This window comes from Acanthochromis polyacanthus, chromosome 19 (assembly GCF_021347895.1).
Source record: "Acanthochromis polyacanthus isolate Apoly-LR-REF ecotype Palm Island chromosome 19, KAUST_Apoly_ChrSc, whole genome shotgun sequence".
In the NCBI taxonomy this organism is placed as follows: Eukaryota; Metazoa; Chordata; class Actinopteri; family Pomacentridae; genus Acanthochromis; species Acanthochromis polyacanthus.
The window spans coordinates 3,956,561-3,980,114 of NC_067131.1; the positions used below are offsets into that span (position 1 = coordinate 3,956,561).

General features: G+C 41.3%; 2 protein-coding genes across 4 annotated transcripts; both read right to left on the minus strand.

Moving 5' to 3' along the window:
• On the minus strand, positions 1-12,467 carry nfe2l1b (nfe2 like bZIP transcription factor 1b). Of its 3 annotated transcripts, none has more exons than XM_022194564.2 (6): positions 12,253-12,467; positions 10,385-11,210; positions 9,157-9,378; positions 4,295-4,384; positions 3,657-3,815; positions 1-3,426 (listed from the first exon to the last, which is right to left on the minus strand). In XM_022194564.2, exons 2-6 carry the CDS (start codon positions 10,940-10,942, stop codon positions 2,047-2,049), a joined length of 2,409 nt encoding a protein of 802 aa, XP_022050256.1. In that variant the 5' UTR covers positions 10,943-11,210; positions 12,253-12,467; the 3' UTR covers positions 1-2,046. The 3 variants fall into 3 exon arrangements, with proteins under 3 accessions (XP_022050256.1, XP_022050257.1, XP_051795046.1); XM_022194565.2 differs by lacking the exon at positions 12,253-12,467 and adding an exon at positions 11,318-11,827; XM_051939086.1 differs by lacking the exon at positions 12,253-12,467 and adding an exon at positions 11,313-11,827.
• Positions 12,468-13,531: 1,064 nt separating this feature from the next.
• Positions 13,532-23,412, minus strand: cdk5rap3 (CDK5 regulatory subunit associated protein 3). The gene is made up of 14 exons (XM_022194566.2): positions 23,259-23,412; positions 22,960-23,005; positions 21,470-21,601; positions 21,119-21,219; positions 19,820-19,868; positions 19,357-19,535; positions 18,186-18,322; positions 17,723-17,867; positions 17,323-17,424; positions 16,697-16,778; positions 16,512-16,600; positions 15,150-15,355; positions 13,919-14,090; positions 13,532-13,673 (listed from the first exon to the last, which is right to left on the minus strand). The coding sequence occupies exons 1-14, from the start codon at positions 23,262-23,264 to the stop codon at positions 13,608-13,610; spliced, it is 1,512 nt and encodes a 503-aa protein (XP_022050258.1). The 5' UTR covers positions 23,265-23,412; the 3' UTR covers positions 13,532-13,607.
• Positions 23,413-23,554: the final 142 nt, after the last annotated feature.

The following is a 23,554-nucleotide window of genomic DNA, read 5'->3' on the forward strand; positions in this document are numbered from 1 at the left end:
TGAAAATAAAAACACTTTATTAATCAATAAAAACAATTCTTGATTGCCAGCAAATATCTCAAAACAGAGGGAACTACATCCAAACTCAAAGCAGAGGGTGAGACCGTTATGGAGACATCTGACGAACTACAGAAATCATGACGAAAACAAACATGAAAATATTTACAGAACAAAGACGGACAAAGAAAAAGTGCACTAAGTAGTAGCAGTACTAAATAGTTGGTGCTGCACTGGGTTACACTGAAGTGAATGTTAACCAGAGTTTCATGCCTGAATATCACATTTAATGAGGACACTTCTCCTTTCAAAACTGTTTTTTGGACATCATCTTAATGTTGCGAGTTCTGTTCAGCCTCTTGTAAATATTCTAACCTAACTGCTATCTCGGCTGCAACGACTGACCTATTTTTTTTCTTAAAGAGGGTGATATAACACATGTACTGACAAACTTCATTCAAATAGACAAGTAATAGCACTTCTACTTTGAGAACGCGTCTCTCCGCTTCTCAAAACCCTTAAAAGTGAAGATAAAGATCGTTAAATAAAGGCATTCAAATCAAAGTGGCCACAGCACACGCTGTCATTTCACACATTCGAGCATCTTTTGAACCTCACGTAACGACGTGGCTCACTTTGTCATCAACACAAATCTTAAAAACAGGACGCCAAGCCAACAGCTCGGCTTTACAGCAGTTTAAAAAAAATCGCCTAAAGTGGCTTTCAGCTGGGTAACGTTGGCAAATATTTAAAAGGGATGTCGCTACACCGCAGCGTCGACTGAGCCTGCTTCACGTTAATGCTTAGAACGGGGCGTCCAGGAGGATAAAAGCTAACAAACAATCCATACCTTTGATCTGTGACGGCCTCTCCGGAGCTCCTGGCCCGCCACAGCATCGTCAATTCCTCTTGTGATTGCAGGCTCCGCGCTAGAGTTTTCAAACCAACAGAGAGGGTGTAGACTTTTACATAAAGCTGATGTGGCTAGACCTATAACCTTTGCTTATACTACAGATTATGAACAGTTAATAAGAGCCTTCCTAAACGCAGCTCCCGTATTTAAACCTGCAGCGAAGGAATAGCGACGGACACGGCAAAATGCATACAGCCAAGCCTTTTAAAGACAAATTACAGTGCTATGTATAATTTATAAGGAAGTTGATACATTTTGCAATGCAGTGTGCCTCCTCCCTATAACATCCATCGGCTCCTCTTGCAGGACTTCACCTCCAGGCCTGTTTTAGCGCTGGCCAGCCCGGGAACGCTCCGCCTCTGACTCCTCTCGTCTCAACATCCCGCTTCCACACATCAAACCCGATCTATTTAGGGCCTTCTAAACTTAGACGCCACCCACACAGAAATTTGCAGTACAAACCTACAGAATTAGAGTGCAGTGTTTGAGCATTTAAGATGTATACAGATCACGTGATGTGCACCATACAACCTTTGGTTAGTATAGGTGTTAATGGCATCCTAAAATTATGGGCTTCCTTTAGCCTTTGGTTTCTAAACTCTCACAACCATCTTTGCCTGAAGATTTGCAACTTAAAAGCCACAGTGACTGAAAATCACTAAAAGTCTCCAGGGTGGGGTGTGATCTGATAGTCCTTTAAAACCCTCGGTGCATAGGTATTCCAACCATCCTTGTTGACAGCGTTCTTTTACTCCCACTTTCCTCGACACATGTCCCTTCTTTTACCCTACAAATCTTCTCCATCCTCAGTGGTTTGGTGCAAAAGGATCAAGAGCAGCTAAATTTTTTTCTAATAGCTCATTTTATGTCCTTTTATATCCCTCCTTCTCCTCGTCTAAATAATGAAATATCAGTACTCAAACGAAGAGCTACTTCTGCTTCAAAGTTGTTTCCAGGAAAAAATAATGTAGGAACAGAATGAAAAGGGAGAAATTAATGCAGGAAGAGTCGTCAACAACGCCGTTTCTCTACTCACCAGAATCTTCTTAAAGGAAAAAAGGACATCTCTCTCGCATCTGCAGAAATCTTTCTTATTGATTTAGCAAAGTGATAGAATAAACAGCAGTCTGCCCCGCTCACTTCTTTTTGTCTTTTTGTTTTTTCTCGGGCTTACGGTTCTGCTCGGCAGTCGTCAGGCCGCGGGGCATGATCAGCACGCTGCCGTCGGCGCTGTACTGCAGCGAGTACTCGCTGGGAGGATAGGGCCGGCCCTCCTCGTCCCTCAGCTGAGTGAACACCTCCTGGTACAGACTCTGCATCTTCTGCTTCATCTGCCGGATGGAGCGGATGAACTCCATCTTCTCCTTCAGCAGACGGGCCTTGTCGCGCCGCAGGTCTTGGACGCCCTGCTCCAGGTTGATGATAGTGTCCAGCTTGCGCTTGCGGCAGTTCTGGGCCGCCATCTTGTTCTTGCCGCGCCTGCGGATGTCTCGGATGAGGGCGAGCTGAGCTTCACTCAGGTGGTGCTTGGCCAGAAGCTCGTTGAACTCTTCCACAGGCAGATTGATGATCTTTTCGTTGGAGAAGGGGATTTTCATGGCTCGGGCGCGGCGCTCGTCACGACTTGAGTGCTTGTCGAGCAAGTCCTGAGGAGGCTGAAGCTTTGAGTTCTGTTTGTCGCGGACTGTCTTTTTCCCAGATGACAGCGGGAGCTCTGGGTGCTCGGAGAAGGCAGAGGAAAGCGGCAGGTTGTAGGTGTGATTGTGGCTGATGCTGTCCAGCTGAGGGAGGCTGTGGAACTGAGAGGGGTCCTGATAGCTCATGCGGCAGAGTTTGCTGTAGCCGGGCTGGTAACCTCCAACGGCTCCTTCCTCCGTCTCCACCGTGGCCACCTCAGAGTCGGTGCTGTAGCCGACAGCTCCTTCCTCTGAGAAGGTGGCAGACGTTGAGGAGGAAGAAGCTGCAGACGAGCAGGACGTCTCAGAGCTGCTGGGGGAGGCCGGGCTGTGGCTGGAGTCCAGGGAAAGACCAGAATCTGAGTCAAGCTCATCCTCCAGCTGGGAAGCCTGGGCCTGGCTGAAGCCCTCCTCCATGGCGAGGTCCAGCAGGCTGATTTCATCAAGCATCGACTCCTCCAGCAGGGTGCTGAATGGATCGGGCAGGATAGGTGTGGATGTGACGTTGTTACTGGAGCTGTTTATGTGTGGTGGGAGAAAGATCCCCGTCAGGTTAGTGGCTCCAAACGTGGAGTTGACGTTGGTGGAGTTGCTGGAGGAAAGTCTGAGCATGGTGGTTCTTGGGGTGATGCTGACGGACTCCAGCTGGGGGTTGAAAATCTGGGGGAAGTCCTGACTGCAGCTGGGCATGGAGGCCTGGTGAAGGCTGACATCCTGGTTTATTGGAGTCGGACGTGTAGAAAGTCCAAAGTTTCCAGCAGTGTTTGAGTCGGTCGTCCCGCTTGTGGCATTTACGCTGCTGGAAGTGGTCTGGAGGGAAGTGTTGTTCACTTCCATTGCCTTTGAACAGACAGATTTTAACAGAAAAAAATTATTAGATTTCAAATTAGAAAGCACATTTTTGTGTTTCTTTTACTTTTTATAGTTTAATTTTACTATTTTAAGCGACAAAGAACCAAAATTTGCCTTGTTTTTTTCCTATAGTGTTATTATTCCCATTGTTGTTCTGAAATATATGTTTTAGACAATTAATATTAGTGCTACCATGAGGACAGACAAATAAAGCTTACTTGTAGCTCCATGATGGCCATGATGTCCTGCCACTGCTGCTCCAGGTCTAACTGTGGCTCCGCTGAGGGCAGCTGCTGCGGCAGAGGGAGGCCCTGAGATGTGGAAGGAACTTCTTCATTGGAAACTGCTATTTCTGGGGTGACAACTGGTGCTGGGAACTAATTGAAAATATCATAAAAATGAATTAAAAACTCAAGTAATTTTACTGGAAATGTATGACAAAAAGACAAGCATAACGTTTACTACTGTTAAAAAGTTTAGGGTCACTTAGAGATGTCCTTATTTTTGACAGAAAAATGGTTTATTTTTCAATGAAGATAACATTAAATGAATGATAAATCCAGTGTAGACATTGCTAATGTGGTAAATGTCTGTTCTAGCTGGAAACAGCTGATTTTTAATGGAATATCTCCATAGGGGTACAGAGGAACATTTCCAGCAACCATCACTCCTGTGTTCTAATGCTACATTGTGTTAGCTAATGGTGTTGAAAGGCTCATTGATGGTTAGAAAACCCTTGTTCAGTTATGTTAGCACAAGGATAAAAGTGGGAGTTTTCATGGAGAACATGGAACTGACTGGATGACCCCAAACTTTAAACAGGAGTGTAAATATTTCACTATTTCCCAAGTTCTACCTCAGTTTCTTCCCCAAAAGGGAACGTGGCCTCCAGCAGCCTCAGGCATTCTTGTAGAGACAGTGAAGTCTGTGAGCCGAGTCCTGGGAGCTGGTGACAACAAAAAACAATCTATTAGGGGGCTTTTACATCCGTAGTTCAGTTTATTTTTCCCGACCAATAACAATAAACCACTGTTGCCTTCTAGTTGCATTACAGTTCATGCAGACACAGGCTTTTTACAAATAAACCAGGGATATAACTGATAACATCAGCTGCCTAACATGCACCTGTGTCGCTAATTCCCGTTTTAGAGACTAGTCATGTTGCACTTTGCTGGGCTTTCCAGTAGGGAATGTGTGCATTCATCTTCTTCACTTATCTTCACAAAAACCTCATGAAGAAGTAACAGAATTTGAGCATTAATAGTTGTGAGAATAACTGGACATTGTACAAAAATCAAAACTGTATTTAATTTCGTACACTTTTCTAAAATACACAAGTGTACACAAACTCAACACTGTCGGTTTCCCTTCTTTACAATTTGTGATTTCTCCATAATGAAGCCAAATACATACACATAACTGCAACAGCCCTGGCTCAATTCCATGTCTACCTTTCTACTTTAAACCATAAACTGCTTCTAAAAGGAGGGCGTAATCTCAACATCTGAAAAGTGAAAGCTAAAATGTGCATTCTTTCAAACAGCCAGCAGGGGGCGACTCCTCTGGTTGTGAAATGAAGTCAGACTACATACACACGTGGACAAAATTGTTGGTACCCCTCAGTTAAAGAAGGAAAAACCCACAATTCTCACTGAAATCACTTGAAACTCACAAAAGTAACAATAAATAAAAATTTATTGAAAATTAATTAATCAAAAACAGCCATTACTTTTGAATTGTTGATTAACATAATTATTTAAAAAAACAAACTAATGAAACAGGCCTGGACAAAAATGATGGTACCTCTATAAAAGATTGAAAACTATTTGACCAGAGTGACATGATTAACTCAGGTGTGTCATTTAATTGACATCACAGGTGTTTCTAAACTCATAATCAGTCAGTCTGCCTATTTAAAGGGAGACAAGTAGTCACCCTGCTGTTTGGTGAAAAGGTGTGTACCACACTGAACATGGACAACAGAAAGCGAAGGAGAGAATTGTCCCAGGACATCCGAAAAAAAATTATAGACAAACATCTTAAAAGTAAAGGCTATAAGACCATCTCTAAACAGCTTGAAGTTCCTGTGACAACAGTGGCTCATATTATTCAGAAGTTCAAGACCCACGGGACAGTAGCCAACCTCCCTGGACGTGGCCGCAAGAGGAAAATTGATGACAAATTGAAGAGACGGATCGTTGGAATTGTATCCAAAGAGCCCAGAGCAACCTCCAAAGAAATTAAAGGTGAACTCCAAGGCCAAGGTACATCAGTGTCAGATCGCACCATTCGTCGTTGTTTGAGCCAAAGTGGACTTCATGGGAGACGACCAAGGAGGACACCACTGCTGAAAAAAACTCATAAAAAAGCCAGACTGGAATTTGCAAAAATGCATGTTGACAAGCCACAAAGCTTCTGGGAGAATGTCCTTTGGACAGATGAGACCAAACTGGAGCTTTTTGGTAAGGCACATCAACTCTATGTTCATAGACTCAAAAACCAAGCATACGAAGAAAAGAACACTGTCCCTACGGTGAAACATGGAGGAGGCTCAGTAATGTTTTGGGGCTGCTTTGCTGCATCTGGCACAGGGTGTCTTGAAAGTGTGCAAGGTACGATGAAATCTGAAGACTATCAAGGCATTCTGGAGAGAAATGTGCTGCCTAGTGTCAGAAAGCTTGGTCTCAGTCGCAGGTCATGGGTCTTCCAACAGGACAACGATCCAAAACACACAGCCAAAAACACCCAAGAATGGCTGAGAGAAAAGCGTTGGACTATTCTAAAGTGGCCTTCTATGAGCCCAGATCTGAATCCCATTGAACATATGTGGAAGGAGCTGAAACATGCCATTTGGAGAAGACACCCATCAAACCTGAGACAACTGGAGCTGTTTGCTCATGAGGAGTGGGCCAAAATACCTGTTGACAGCTGCAGAACGCTCATTGACAAATACAGAAATCGTTTAATTGCAGTGATTGCCTCAAAAGGTTGTGCAACAAAATATTAAGTTATGGGTACCATCATTTTTGTCCAGCCCTATTTCATTAGTTTGTTTTTTTAAATAATTATGTTAATCAACAATTCAAAAGTGATGGCTGATTTTGATTATTTAATTTTCAATAAATTTTTATTTATTGTTACTTTTGTGAGTTTCAAGTGATTTCAGTGAGAATTGTGGGTTTTTCCTTCTTTAACTGAGGGGTACCAACAATTTTGTCCACGTGTGTAGAAGTAAATGAGAAAATAACCTTAATTCTTACGTGATTTATTACCTCAGTAAATGTTTTCCTGGTGAGTTTCTGCTCTCAAATGCTAGTTTAAAGTCTGCTTCAACACGGTGTGATGTTCATTTTATAAATTATGGTCCCATTCAGAGTAAAAGCATGGTGTGTTTTAGGGCGTGGCTGTCTTGTAATTGACCAGCTGCTACTATATGCGCCTGCATAGAGTCCTTTAGTTCTCAGAGGAGAAGACATTACAGGAGTTTTATGATCCTAACTCATTTTGAAACTGGGTTGCACCATACATGTAAGAAGAAACTTCACATACGACAGAATATTATAAATATCTGGTGACAGTCAGGTAGTACGCCACCTCATGTGATCTCATGGAGGCAGACTTTAAAATATAAACAGAGGGAATCTGTGGTTTAGCGTCTAAATAGTGAGAAAAAACAAAATCAGAGGGCTAAACTAAGTGTGGATGAGAAAATGTTTGGGATCATGCATCAATGTGCTGTTCATTATTCAGCAATATGTCGAGGTCAGATTTGATCAGTTTTAATATCTCCTAGTGTGATAACTGAATCCATCCTGATTTTAACTTGTCTGATATTAACCCTCCTGTTGTCCTCATTTACGGGTACCAAAAAATATTGTTTCCTTGTCAGAAAAAAAAAAATCCAAAAATTCAGCAAAAAAAAAAATCCCCAAATTTCTGAGAATTTGCAAAACCTTCACAAAGAAAATTCCAATAATTAATTAAAAGTTTCCCTTGAAAGTTTTAAGAAAAATCCCCCAAATTTGGCAGGAAAATTCTTATAAATATTTTCAAAAAAATAGTAAAAATCTTTAAAAACAATCCTAGAAATATCTAAAATGATTACATATATATCAGTATAACTTCTAATATTTTCTTTAAGAACATTCACAAAAAAATATTCTCATGAAATATTTTTTTAATTTTTTTTTCCACCAATGAATGTTAAAAAATTTCCCCCAAATGTTGAAAATGCAGACATCAGACGTTTTACTGTAAAAACAGATTTTTCGCACCTTTTCTAACTTTAAAACAGGTCAGTCTGACACGCAGGACAACACGAGAGTTAACTGAGGTGGCCCTGATGAGTCTGATTAGGAGGTTTAAGACTCCATCTGTAAACTCCTCACATCACTAAATAATCTGGGCCCAACACTGGTTCAGAACAGATTCCTCCTGAGGAGTGAAATCAAAGGAAAATTGGGCCAAAGACACTGCAGTGTGTAGTCGCTCATTACAGCCAATTCCAAACTCACGGCTTCAAAACGACGGCTCACAAACCAACAGGTGTCCATCTTTCATCGATACTTTATGCTTGCAGCTATCCAAAAAAGGCAAAAAAAGTCCATCCATCCATCCACTCTCTATACACCGCTTTATCCTCAATAGGGTCATGGGGGGTGCTGGAGTCTATCCCAGCTGACTCGGGCGAAGGCAGGGGACACCCTGGACAGGTCACCAGTCTGTCACAGGGCTGGCAAAAAAGTCAAGAAATAAATAAAAGTAAAATAAACGAGGGAAATCCCGACCTTCATCTGTTCACATGTATATTGCTAGAAGGGTTAAAAATCGATCATTTCTTATAATTTATAATCTATATATTGGTAATACAGATGAAGAGATCACTCCCTGGACAGCTCACAACTAGATCTTTGTTTTTAAACCACAAACAAGCCACACCAGACAATTCAGACTCTCCTTTTAAGAGCGTCTAGTTCCAGTTGTTTAGTCCAGATCACTTTTGGCTTTTAGCTTTAACAGCAGCCCAAATTAAAGGTTTTAACTGAGCACCAAACCAAACTGATAAGGGCTGAAAGCATCCTTCATTCTGACAGTCTTGTTGTTGTTTGTGTCTTGACTATAATTTGGTGTTTCAGTGTCCAAAAATGACATGTTTTCATAATCACACGGTTAATTTTTAGCTGCTGTGGTGAAACGCCAACTTAAAAAGGAGCAAATAGTTCTTGATTTCCTTTATCAGTTCATGCTGATTCATACAGGGATGATGGATGTCACGGTTACCGGCACTCCATGTGACGCATGTGTGTAGATTTACAAGTAGAACGTCTCTTTACCACAGGGGTTTGTGATTCTAAACGGATCCACTGGACAATTCTCTTGAATTTTGAATCCTGGAATAAATGTGCCACACTTGTGTTCCTCTGTAAAATGAACATCTAGCTCAATTTGCTTTGTCTCAGACCCAACTGGACCATTGGTGCAGCTCAATAGCAAGAAGGTGGCGTTGCGTACGAACAGCAGACGTTTTAAGGAAATGTTGAAAAGAAGCTACCTTTGAATGTATAAAAACTGATACACAGACAGACAAAATTATCTCTTATCGCCAGTGTGCAGCTCCCGTGTTTCCATTTCCTTTTTATGTCGTATGAGGCAGTTAAATGTACCACCTCCCACCGGACAGAACAACAGCACATAAAGATGGGTTTCGCCCTAACAGACCTGCTCTGGGATGCTCTCTCCGGTCTCGCCGTCCACCGGCTGAGCTCCTTGTAGGTTTATGCCATTTCTCCAGCTCTCCTGCTCCTCGTTCCTGTCTTTGTTCTCCTGTGGGCTGGGCTTCTCCTCCTCGCTCTCCTTCTGACGGTTGCTGTAGTTGAACACTTCTCTTCCTGCACCAAGGTCGATGTCCTGTCGCCATAGGATGTCAATCAAGTCAATGTCCTGGAAAAACATATAGCAACCATTGAAAAATGGTCCTGTATACAGAAGAGAGGTACTTTAATCATATGGAATGGTGCACACATGCAATGTATTGAACACTAACTCATATTTGGGTTATGCTTGATGAAATGTCTCTAAATTAGCCCTTTTTACCCTTTATACAAGCTGCTATATTCCATCAGAGGGGATAATTTTGGAAGGAGGGCTGTAGATCATGTAACACAAATCAGGTGGTGCAACCGTGACATAAACGCTTTGGCACGGTGGTTAACATGTGATCAGAAAGAAGTCTTGCTTAATTACAACCCAATAATGACTTTTTGTGACCCCCGTACCGCCACTGCAACAACACAACCAGTGTGTGTGTCTCTGCTAACTTACATAGAAGTTAAAGTGACAAATAACTTCATAGAAATGCGACAGATATGTAACAAGTTAAAGAACAGCACCGTTATCTTTGCCTCTGGGCCGTTTTCAAGGGGGTGAATTTAGCGAGATGACAACTTGCTGTGCATTTCAAAGTTGCGCCCGTGTGGCCAACATTAAATGTGACCAGAATCACAGCTGTAATGAATGTGACTCAACTGGTTTGACTAAAAATAGCTGACACTGATAAAAGACCTCGGGTGTGGACCATAAAAGATACTGGTGTGTAATGTCACCTCTACTCCACATACAGTGGAATACAGTTAATGTGTATTTTATGATGTCATACTTTAAATATTAACTTATAATAAATAGAAATATCACACTGACTGATGCAAGTTGTCGTGCTATGACATTTAAAAGCTTTCATGTGTGTATAATTTTTGTTGTTCACTTTAGAAAACATTAACATACAAGCTAATATTTAATTTCAATACAGCTGGATCTATTTTTTTATGGCAGGTGTGTGTGGTGACAACAAGCATCTGTCAAAAGGAAGCGTCCCTCCCCCCTCCACCATCCGTCTGACAGATGCTCTCCAGGTGTTCGCACAGAGAAGGTAAGAAACAAGCAGCAGTACCTCTTTGGTGAGGTCGTCGTTGCCATCCCTGTTGCCCTGCTCCTGGTTGCCCTCGGGGGCCACGGCTCCCAGGCTGCTGTCCGCTGCGTTCAGGTTGTACGTGGATTCAGGCGCTCCACTTCCTCCCCTCATGGCCGGGGTAGCGTCAGGGCTGTTAACGTCGTCTAGGCCGGCCCCATTGTCCAGGGTGATGCTGGGGCTGGACTGGCTGCTGGCAGACACCACAGTCTCAGAGTCACGATGCACTAGCCAGGTGTTGAGCTCGGTACTGGGCACGAAGAGGCGATCCAGCTGGCGCACCTGGTTTAGCAGCCGTCGAGTGGTGAAGAAGTGGTCGAGGTCCACACTCTTTGGATGGATGCCATAGCCGTCCAGCGTGTTGCGCAGGTTGTGAAACTGTGTCTGGGTGTAGGCTGAGCTAGGCCCCAGGATGATCTCTCTCAGTGGGGGCAGCTGATTGCTTAGATAGGTGTCAACGTCCACCCGCACCCCAATGAGACTCAGAAGGATGGTGAACTGAATCAGGCCCTCTGTGAAGTACTTTTTCAGGTAAAGCATTTCTTTAGAAAGGAACAAAAGGTGAAAGTAAAAAATAAAAACAAAAACGGGGCCAACTACCTTGGATCAATACTTCTGTACTACCACTAAGAGACGGAGATGGAGACATGAACGTAAAAAGTGGTTAAAGGTGGTGAAAAAGGGGGGAAAGGGTCTTCAACAGGATTATGTATGTGTTGAATAAAATCCAGGATGAGGCTTCCACTTCTCAGAGAGTCCAGTTTGTACTCAAAGCTTTGTTCTTCATAAGGTTCTCATCTTCCCAATCCTGACAAAAGTGAGAAATGACATTTTATTGCTCTGTTGCAAGCTGCATTATTTCAGACAACACAATCACACTGCTTTCAGCCCTGAAGCACGCAATTCTTACCTTACCTACATTTGCATTAAGCACATGTTAATGAAAAAACAGGACTTGCTAGCCCACTGCAACCACTCCATCCTCCCAAGACTAGAGAAGTGATGTCGGCTCGCATCGCGCAATGCCTTTTCATTCTTGGAAATTCAGCAGACCAGAGATGATGAACACAGAGCTTTAAGGCATCACCCCACCCTTGACAGGACAACTACTTCTTGTGGGTGCTGCTGAAGGTGAATGGGAGAGTCGAGAAAGCTCGCTGGGCTGGTTAGCACACGCACCAACGGCAGCGTTAGGTGGCAGGCAGGGTCCCTCCCTCCTCTCGCACAGCTGCGCCTATCTTCGTCCTTATGACGTTAGCCGTTAGCCACCTTGTGTTCTGAGACCCGGCTACAGCTAATACACAAGTTACAACACAACGTACAATAACTGTAATACGCAGTTTCGCTAAATTAGCTCGCAAACTTGCATCTCTGTTTATCCTAAAAAAGTGACAGGGAGCTCTGCTAGTGTTTTAGGGCTACCCACTTCCGCCGTAGCTAGCATCAAACAATCTCCCTAGCAACAAGTGGTGAAAAGATGATTGACGGGCCAAGCAGCCATTCGCGTGCATCAAACGCAACAACGACAAATGACTCCAGCAACTCCTGGCCAATAGAAACGGGATGTGGGCGGGGTTTCGTGAAAATGCTAAACTACTATTGGAACTCAAAACCTACACTGTGCTAGCCTTGTAAGCTAGTTTGCTGCTAACTACCGTAACCATCCAGCTACTTTGAAAAGTAACTTAAACATGACACACCGCCGTTTCCAGCCGCCCACTCACAAATACAGTTTTTATTTACATACGTGCCTGCTAACGTTAGCTTGTGCCGTGAATCACTGCAGTTCACATAACGGCGCACGCATTAGTTAGTTAAACCCGCAAAACCTTTTGATTTTTAATACTTACGCATGAAGATTTTGCAACTGTGTCTTCATGCCCAACAGTCCACTATCACTTAAGACCAGCAAGCAAGTCCTGTTTCATTAAAAGTTCCACAGTGCTGCTGCCCGATATAGCATCGTCCAGCCTTTCCTCATTGAATGGCCCACCATGACTTGCAGAATTGCTAGCTGGCCCGGCTAGCCTAGCAGCGCCGCTTGACACCAAAACACGCTTTCACACAGAGCATGCGTAGAACATTCTAGTGGCAGGCTTTCATCAGCCGACCGAAAATCCCCCACAGTGTAATATCACACAGTCAAAAGTCAGAAATAAACTCAGAATTTAAACATGTTAGCAAGCGAAACCGTGGCTCATACTGTACATTACTACAGGAAAGAACATCCACAAATCTCATGTGTCATTTATTTGGAAATGTACAGTGAAAAGTAGAAAAAATAATTGTTTAATGCATATATTATATACGTGAAGACATCAAGAGTGCTCTTCACAAGATATAAACAAGAATCTGAAAAATAAAGCGTTTCCCCAAAACAGTATATTATATTTTAGTTGTCAGTAAAGTTTTCTAAATCCCTCTTCTGAATTATTAAACACAGAATTTGGATTTTTTTTCTTTACTTCATTAGGATATCTACCACATATACAACATCTTCTAGACATTTTCAAAACAATATTAATTAAACAAAGAATATTAAAATAATACATTTTATTTGTAATGCACTTTTCATTTAGGCAAAAAAAATGACTCTTAATTACTCTACTTCAATAATCATTTTTTAAAATATTTATTTAAAAAATTACTTTATAGAGGAGAACTAATAATTATTTTTCTTAATGCAAAATAGTCTAAGTTTAGGGGGAGAAATGCTCTTTATATCTTAAAAACCAGAATTATTCCCCAAATATTATAACAGGTTACATTTATTTATTTATTGATCAAAACAGTGCTGTTAAAAAGCTGTAAATGATTAGTAAATGTTAAATGTTTCTTGTTTCATTTTGGAAATCTGAAAACCCTTTATTGCCCAGTGAATACACACAAGGAATCTGACTTAGAGTTGCAGTACCTACATAGCAACAACAGTAGTCAGTTAAAGAATAAATATACAAATACAAATCTGAGAAATTCTAAATGGAAAAATGCTGTAAGTATAAAAATTACGGTGTAAAGTAAATGTAAACAAATTGAAAAAAGACACAAATTTGCTTAAACCGGGGTAACAGATTCAAATACAACTGAAATTTCACTACAGAAAATACAAGGAAGACAAAACCACGGAAGTTTCAATTAAATACCACTTTTTATTTCTCCTTGAAGATGTTGACAGAATATTTTCAGTGAACGTCTGTGAAGTTCACTAAATATTGACCCCCATCAGGTTGACCGGTCTGTTGTGGTATCGCTTTGAAATGTCTGTTTCGATCTGCAAAAACAAACGACAACAAACACTCATAAATACCGGCAATAGCACTCATTATTACTGCGATGCTTGAAGATTTAACAGATAATAACGATGCTGAGCGATAAACATTCCTTCCTTTATATTCCGCCACATGCACAGATAATATTACTGACAGGGGTTTAGATTTTCAGTGTGCTTCCTGCAGCCTCCTGCAGGGAAATTACCAGCCCTGCGAACATAAATAAACGGAAATAGTAATCTAATACCAGTTTCTGGAGTTCCCGGGTGCATCCTGCCAGCAGGTCAACACGAGGCTCCAGCCTGGACTGCTCCTCCAGGGCTTCCTGCCTCTTCTCAGCCATCGTGGCACCTTTCAGCACCAGGATGTCTGCCTGCTTCAGCTTCTGTCTCAGCACCTCGGAGACACGTTCAACATACCTAAACACACACATTTCACATGTAGAATATCAGAAAACAAGTACATATGGAACATTTCAGAGGAGCAGTGACAGTTTCTCAATAACTTTCACATCAGATGCTCGTGTTAGGTCAGATTCTGCATATTAGAAAAGTGTAAAAAACAACAACAAAAAAAACCACAAAAATTAAAACTTAACCAAAAAAAGTAGTATATTATTATGTACCAGAATATGGTCAAACATGGTACCTTTTTACTAATGTACTGACTATAAATCAACATTAATGATGAAATAATGCTTTTTGGTTCAAATTGCATCTCATATAAAAACTAGAGATCTGCATCACATAAATAAAAATAATAATAATATGCTATTTTCCAACATTTCAGGTAAACGAGCAACAGAACATGTTTACAGGTACTTTTTATGGCATCCTTTAACCTTAACGAGTCAATATTTTAGATAAAAGTTGTCTAACTTGACCTTTAAGGTGTGTTTATTTTAAAGATAAGATAGGATCAGATTAACTTTATTGTCCTACATCAATATTTGTCTTGGGCAATAGTGTTACACAACAGTACAAGTGTAACGCCACATTATAAAAGCATATTATATAAAAAAAAAAAACAATAAAATACGATAAAACCAATAATAAAACCGCAGTCCTCCTCCAAGGCTGCTCATTCCCCATTTAACATTGTCAAAAATGCAGCATTTTTTTATTTATTAGTTATTGATGATCAGAATGTGTCCATTTAATATAGATGTACCCACAAACAAAATGACCTTACGCTGAGCACAGGAGTGTGTTCTGCATGTGTACGTTAAGTACGGATACCGAATCACATGACCTAAATATGTAGCGGGCGGTGGGAATTGATGGGACTCAGATGGAAAAGTCCAGGTAAGCCCTCAGTGGTGGGTTTGTAGTAGGATCACAATCATGTGATCATCAGCAGGCAGCTGATGTAGTGTTTACTTGTTGTCATGGTTACAGTGACGCCGTGCCACTATCTCACAATGATACAGAAATCTTTAACAAATCCGTGGACTGTTGATCGTGTAGTTATGAGCGTACCGTGGAGAGGCCTGGATCATGAACAGGTGCTGCATCCTCAGAGAGGTGAGTCGGCCCAGAAGGTCCTGAACCTGTGACAGGTTCTCCTGGACGTGTTGGCGGGTTTGGGACTGGATGACGGAGGGGGCGAGCTGGAACTGGCTCATAGCGACGATGTCTCCCTCCTCTCCCATCTCACTGATACGCTGCGTTAGAAACACCTCCAGCTGCAAGAAAAAAAAAACGGAACCAGCGTCCCTTCAAATACAAGTTGATCAATGAAATAGAACAGTAAAGATGCTGCTGCTTCGTGATCCGACCTTGTACCTCACAATTATCTTGCAGAAGCTAACTATATTCTGAATTAAACTGAGGGTATAAAGTTCTGGATAGTAGAAACCTTTCTTTAATCGCACCATTAAAAAACCCCAGATCCTCATTTTCAACCCTAAAAACGACTCTGCAAACACAAACTCTTAGAATTTTAACTCCAAAGCATAGATTGTAGATATTTTCCTTGCCTTCTCGTATTCTTTTTTCATCTCATAATTTCAGTTTTTACTCTCATAATTCCATCTGACTTATTGCTCCGCCCCCATTTCGTCTACATTTTTGTAACTTTTAACTTGGCACGATCTGAGATTTTAAAAAAAGACACTGAACTGCTTTCACTAATATTTCCTAGGCCACAGTCCTAGTTGTTTGTTGTGCTCAGTGTTTGAACAGACACAGTATCACTGTACACTCATTTATTAATACTCGTTTTTTTATTGTAACCACAAGAAATTATGCAACTATATTGGAACTACCTACATTTTTACACCTTTATCATAAATACCAGCAATTTTTGCACCTTTTTTTGTTCAGCCAGCATGATTTGCATGTTAATTGCACATTCTTTTCCTATTTTTATCTTAAATGTAGCATTTGTGAGCTAATGGATATCATTTATTTCCCCATCTAGCTATCCGTTTTTGGTTTTATGGCTCTTATCCACATTGTTTTCTCCTGACTAGATCCTTGATTGTGTTGTATCTACTCTCAGATGTGTGTCGAAGTGCGTCCGAAACGAAATGGCAGAATTGTAGTTGCTTATTCCACCTCAATTATGCATTTACATTCATTTAAAGTCAGCCTTTGTCTACCTGATGAGTGCAAGTTTGAATATTTAGCAGTTAAACTCTGGTTCGTTAGCTGATAAATACTCCACTTGGTCATTTGTTGCAGCCCTAATGTGCAAAGTTCTGTTAGTTTTCAGCCTAAAAGTTGTTTAAATGTTCATTGCACCACAATGTCACAACTCTGACAGCATACCGTTATGTTATATACAAATTACAGCGGTCTTAAAGGAGTAATTTGATGCTAAACAAGTGTCATCTTTACCTCCATTAGCTCATCGATGAACTGGCTTCGTGACTGAGGGTTTTCCAGAACACTCAGAGCATCCTCACCCCTCGCCACGCCATCAGGACCTACAAGACGACACGTTTAGCAAAGAGAAATATCAGCAGCTGAGCTTGGGATAAGTTCATCTGGAGCCGTGACGCTGATTCTAGAGAAGCGCTTACAGTCTGTGCCCACATCTACGATTTCAATTTCAATGGGCGCTGGTTCACCGTCGCCCCAGTCGATGCCGCCTGCAGCAGGGTCCTGACGACAGAGACAACGGAGAGGTTAGTTTATTGCAGCTTTCTTTATCTGACACACCACCACAGCCTCCTCTTCAAGCATCCCTTCGTCACGGCCACCTGGTATGTTTTAAATGCTCATTTGAATTCACTTGATGTGCTCAAACTGTGCAAATTGGAGCACATTTTTTTCAGGAATGTTTTTATACAACTCACCTGATGACCTTAGCATCAGTCTGATAAATGCTGAATGCTGTTTGCAGAAAAAGTTCTTTAATATGTTCTTTTAGTTGCAATTATTCTTAATTTCTGCAAATATCCAGACAGTTAAATAATACTAAATATTGGTCTTTAAATCTGACCTTCTCCCAACTACAACATCTACCCAAAGATCAGACAGAATCCTCAGAACTGATGCTTTAATGAACTGCTGCTCCGTCGGTGCCACTTCTCCCGATATCAGCAAACATTACTCACAACCTAAGTCCTCTGAGTCTTCAGTGTGCCTCGATGTGTCTGTAAATGACGTTACAAAACCAAAATCCAGGTGTGTTTGGGTGTTTTACCTCAGCATTCGGCTCCAGGCTGATACCCCAGTCGATTCCTTCCTCAGCTACGATGCCTGAACTCAGAGTATCTGCTCCTTTGCCAAAGTCGCCCCAGTCAATCTAAAGCAGGTTTTCAAAACACAAGACGGAAACACAGTCAGACAAATATCTGTTGGGTAGACATTTGAAAAAACTTGTTTGATCCATGCTGCTGTTTGCTGTATATTTCAGAACACAGAGGTTGTATTAAGGACAATCCTAACGCCGGTATCAGTTAATTAACCCTGATAAATTAAACTAGGGGATGATTTAGGGAACTGAACAGCACAACAAAGATAAAATGAAGATTTGCTGAGGATCAAGCGTAAAAGATGAAAACTGACCGAAGAAAAGCGGCTTCAGAGACGGCAAAACTAACCGTGTCATCTGCGGCTGCATCAGGAGGTGCTTCTTCCACAACTGGCCTTTCAACAACGGTGGGGACTTTCCCCGTTCTCCACTGATAAAACGTCGTGTTCCCTTTCTTCTGAGCAAATGTCAGCATCGGCAGGACGGGTTCAGACCTACAAATAGCAACAAGGGAGCTCATATGACCCAAAAGCAACATTTTTCATGCTTAAAAAAGTTAAATGGAACAGACAGTGGGTTAGATAAGCCAAGATAATCCTTTACTAATGATACTGTGAGGAAATCTGCAGCAAAGGGAAGAGTACAAAAATGTAAACACCAGTAAAACATAAAAATGAACAAGACAATCATATAAGTACCACTGATGATGAACAGATTTTTCTAAATTACATATTTTCTTCTAAATGTTGAAAATGACTGCAAACTTTAGAAACGCAGGTAAAAGACAGACTGTGCCTTGTTTTTGAACTCACCAGTCGCATACAAAGTTTGTAAAAGCAGCATAAAGTTGGATTTGCTCCTCTAACTTGGCTGCATCTTTCCCCACTTCATCAAGAACAGCTGGTAGGTCTTTGACCAGAGCCTGAAGCTCTCGAGGCACATTTTCACCCTGGCAGAGGAAACAAGTACCTTCATCTGTCTGCTAATAAACTAATAATTCTAAATATTGATGTATGTGTCTGCAGGTAATAACAATAATAAGAATTTTATGTATATAGCACCCTTACAAACAGCGTTCACAAAGTGCTTTGACAGTTAAAATATGCAACACAGACAAGTCAGAGCAGTCACTTAAAATAAACGGTAAAAATGACAATAAATTGAATTAATCATTCGTGAGATAAACATTAATATCAGACACAGGAACTAGGCAGTTTGAAAACTAAAGAACAAGATTGAGGGCTAAAATTAAAAGTAAAAAAATAAAGAATTAAAGAATTACAGAGGCGACATCACACCAAAGAACCAGTCAGCTCAAAGTAAAGAAAAAAAACACAAGAGAGAACATCTAAAATAAACAGGACACAATAGAATAAATAAAAATAAATCTATCCTAAATAAATCTAAAAGTAGAACTCACATAAAAAAATTCTTAAAAAGTGGGTTTTCAGCAGTGATTTAAAAGAAGTTACTGACTCTCCTCAGGCAGGTCGTTCCAAAGTCGAGGTCCTCATGGAGAACGCTCCGTCACCTGTAGACTGAAGCCTCGACTTTGGAACGACCAAAAGGATCCACCAGAAGGATCCACCTGAGGATCCAAGGCTGCCAGCAGGATCATCTTCTTCTTTTCCTTTCGGCTTTTCCCTTCAGGGGTCGCCACAGCGAATCAATTGCCTCCATCTAACCCTGTCTTCTGCATCCTCTTCTCTCACACCAACTACCTTCATGTCCTCTTTAACCACATCCATAAACCTCCTCTTTGGTCTTTCTCTACGCCTCCTGCCTCAGCATCCCTCTACCAATATATTCACGCTGCCAGCAGGATCATACAGGGCCAATAGATCACAAATGTAGCTTGGGGCGAAACCCTGACGAGCTTTAAAAGTGCTCAGTAAAACCTTAAAATCAATTCTAAAACCAACGGTGGAGGGAAGCCGTGATGGCTGTGATGTGATGCCGTCTGGTACGTGTTCTTGCACTCACTCTGATGCCGTACTGCTTGCAGGCGGCGTAGTAGCGCTCCCTCAGGTCTGCGGCTGAACTCTGGCACTCCACTTCCCGCCTGCTCAGCTCCTGCTGCAGCTGCTGGGCTTTGGCCAGCTGCTTCCTCAGAGCCGGGCCTTCGTAGCTCACGTTCCGACTCAGCAGGCTGGCCACCTCCGCTGGGACACGCCAACACATTTTTTATTGATAAAGAATTCCACACATGCAGTTATTTAGTTTCGTCTGCCAGATGCGGTTCTTCACATCCTATATTGCTGAAGCAAGAATAACAGCAACAGCAGGAACAAAAACAACTCTTTCCTCAGTTTAGAACTTTTCAAGCAAATAGCAGCAAATGTTACAAGTACTTGTTAAGGTAACTGCATGGTTAATACTGCCTTTCTGTGTTGCAAAATACACAACAGTGCACACCTAGAGATGTGAGTTTTCCATCTCCACTCACCCAAATAGACGTTATCTGCTTCATAAAGGGACACAATCTCCTGCCAGTCCTGGAACAACAAAAACAGAAAATTCCAATGCTTTTTTTTTTTTTTTACATTTTACGTTGTTTTACTGCAGAGAGACAAAAAAACTTCCTGGTTTTTAGATACAAAAGCCCTTTTCAGACATGGCAGCATCAGTCTGTTAAAGAGACAACAATCTGTCATTCACACATAAATTACATTTATGTTGATGTGCTTCATACCAACAAAGTGATGAAGAGCTATGGCATGATATTTGATCCACACATGAGGTTAGAACATCAAGTGACATGATACAGAATAATGCACTAATAAACAAAAGGGCAACAAAGGAAACTCTTTGAAATTCTAAATTTCACCCTCGAGTGTTTTTGGATGACAGAAGACTTTTTTTTACTTTTAAGACATTTTTCTAAATTTTTAATCTTCATGTTGAAATTCAAGGTCAGTGAAGTTACCATTTTTTGTTTCATGCCTGTTAGTGATAAAAAAACTTTCAAAGAAATACAACTGTTGAACCGTAAAATGTGAGAGTTCTCCAACTAACAATGGTTACTTTTGACGTTTCGACTGCAAATATGGAAGACGACCGAGCCGCAAGTTCATATTTTTCCGACTTCAGAGAAAAGGGAAAGTCTGATAAGTTCCAGGCCTGTGCTGATTGACCAAATGCCACACTGTGTCTTGTAACAGAGTGATCTTCACTGATTGGCTGGGTGAAAACCACACCGACTTCACTGAGAGGCAGGAGCAACGCCACATTATTGTGTGCAGACATAAGTGTGACCTGCTGTTGAATTTCCATCGATTCTGTCTCTTTGTGCAGATAATTTCTAATTCTAGGTCATTACTAAAGTTACACGACACTGTCTCTCTTTGGGGATTCTCATATGGATTCTGCTGCTGTTTGATATTTAATAAACTCAGAGGAAAGTCGCCTACAAACAGCTGAACACTACACATTAAATTTCAGCTTCTTTTATAGTTTGTCAAAACCTGAATTACATTTATTATTGGTGAGACTCATTAATCCAAGCTGTTTTATTATCATTGCAGGAGAGTTGTATTTTCAAGTTAAGCCGATCTTTAACACTCTGAGATGTTTTTGGACCAATATTGGTGCTGAAATGTAGGATAAGCCATCCCCTAAATCAGTTCACACAGTTCCAAGTTTGCCGTTAGGAGCACATGTCTGAAAGGGGCTTAATTATAATCTCTGGCCTTTTGATAAACTCTACTTTGAGTCAGACAGCTGCAGCTGGTTTGAATTCTCTCACCTTCATCCTTTGAGATGAATATCTGCCAAAGATGTTCTTAGAGGAGGCCTCGGTTCCCTTCAGTATCTCCACTATTCTCCGGCAGTGAAAGTAGTGGATGTCTGTCGAATAAAACAAAGATGTGAATTTCTAAACACTGGAACAGAAGAATAGAAAGACAGACAGCTTCCACATTACATGAGAATAGCTGCCAGAGAAAATCCTCAAAGTGCTTAGAAAACAACAACGACCAGCTTGAAAATAAAATCAACTTTAGAGGTATTATAAGTCCTACTGTTACTCTGCTCCCTTGACCAAATAAAGACAGCAGAAGGATACGAGGTGGATTCTAGCAGCACATGGAGGACCTACAGGAGCCGGAGAGAAGCTGCTTGATCTCCTGGTTTTCTGGCATGTCCTGGATGGCAGCGTTGATCTTCTCTCTGATCGCTTTTATTGCAGTCTGCCATTTCAGGTTACAGTGGCGTCGATCCAGCAGCCAGTCTGCAACCGCAAACAGAATGGTTTAATAGCATTACTACTGGTGGATATGCAGTTATGTACAGCATATACAGCGCATAACAGAAGAGAACACACCCACATTCAATGTCAAATGATTCTGAATTGTATCACCTTACAGCAATTACAACACTCCTAAGCTGACACTTTAGATTTACTATATTAAAAATACAGGCCCACAGTAAGAATTCAATACAACTAAAGTCAGTACATCCTTTAGTCCACCTTTATTTTTGACGACAATCCTTCTCGGCATGGAAGATCCCAAATTTTGTCACTTTTGAGACCGTTTTCCAGCTGCTCTTTGCTGATAGGCTTGTGTTGTTCTTGTTTACATTTGCTTTTATGATACAGGTGCAGTTTTCACTTTTTTCTTCTTTGGAAACTGCGTGAATTTGGCAGTTCTTGTGCAGTTTTGGGATTATCAGGCTAAGATACTGTTCTTTTGCCAAACCTCTGCTGACTGGGAGTCATTTTGTGAGCTTAGACATTCACAGTGCACCTACAAATGTCCTCTGACCAACACCTTTTGCAGTCATGCAGCGTTAAGGACTTCTGCGATGTCGAGAGACGAACGAGGAGGCAGATTCAGAGACACTCTGGAGACTTAGATGGCTGAGGTTAGATTAAAATTTCTGATATCAGGAGAAGTGACACAACGAGCAACACAGTGATGTGAGCACTGGCAGCATCAACTATGAGGATTCTCCTCAACCTTGAGTACATATGAGCTGGGAGGATATTCAGATTACGGCCCAATATTACTTTCCCACTTCATAACGTTCGACTAAACAATATCTAACCTAACCAAGTCATGTTTTCCCTACAGCAGTTGTCTCTCTCTCTCTCATGTTTCTTCTTTTGTCTTTCTCAGGGTCACATTAAGGACAGGCAAGGCCTGAATGAGCTCCCAGCCTCAGTTTGGGAGAAGCAAATAGGAACAGGAGTAAAAGGTAATAACCTGTAGGACAATTTGAGGTGATCTATAGGTTCTACAACTTGATTTAAGGTGACTGGAGTTGACAGATGCAACCGGCATGATATTCTGGGATGTCTTTAACTAGCAGTTAAGTGGAAAGAGAGTATTTTTTCCTTCACATGCAGCTTCATAACATCACACTCAGACCTGCATGTTATACTATTGGGACAGTGCACAATTAAATACTTTTCTTATTAACTTATCATCTAATTTTTGATCGGTGATACAGTTTTGAATCCTGTAGGAATTAGGTGACATTGCACAGGGGTGTACTCACTTCTGCTGCATACAGCTGTTTCGAGTTCTGCAGAAGAACAAACACAACCACACACACGCCATTTTAAATATGTGTATTTTGTCTTACCTAAAAGCTTGCTGGTCTGAATGTCGATGGGAAGATTCTGAATGTTCTGTTAAAGCAAGAAACACAGTCATTTCTAAAGTACACGCCTTCTTCTTCTAGCTTTTTGTAGCTGTACGAAGTTAAGAAATATTTATTTGGAAATTGTAACGTTAAGAGTCGATCAACATCTCATTGTTTATTTACTAAAGCTGCAGAAAAGTGTTTCTTTCTCACTTAGCTGGACTTTGACAGCTAGGCTAACGTTAGCTCCCAGGCTATTTTTTTAAATCCGAGGGGAAGAAAAGTGTGTCTCAGCTTACCTCCATTGTTTTTTTCACCTTTAAACAACGCTTTCGAGGTTTCACGGCTTCATTATAGCCTGAAATTAAAGATAGGAATTGAAGACTACTGTCACCATCCGGATTTCACTGTTTATGACACGTTACGAGAAGCAGAGCCAATAGAAGGGGGCGATGTTACGTTAGCGGAAACAACTGACCAATGAGAGTTCAGTATGCTGAGAGCTGCAGCTGATTGGATGGAAAGGCTTGGATCGTGTTGGTGCAGTTATTGAAAGAGTCACAAGAGGGCGGTGCTGTCACTTCACTGTTAGAGT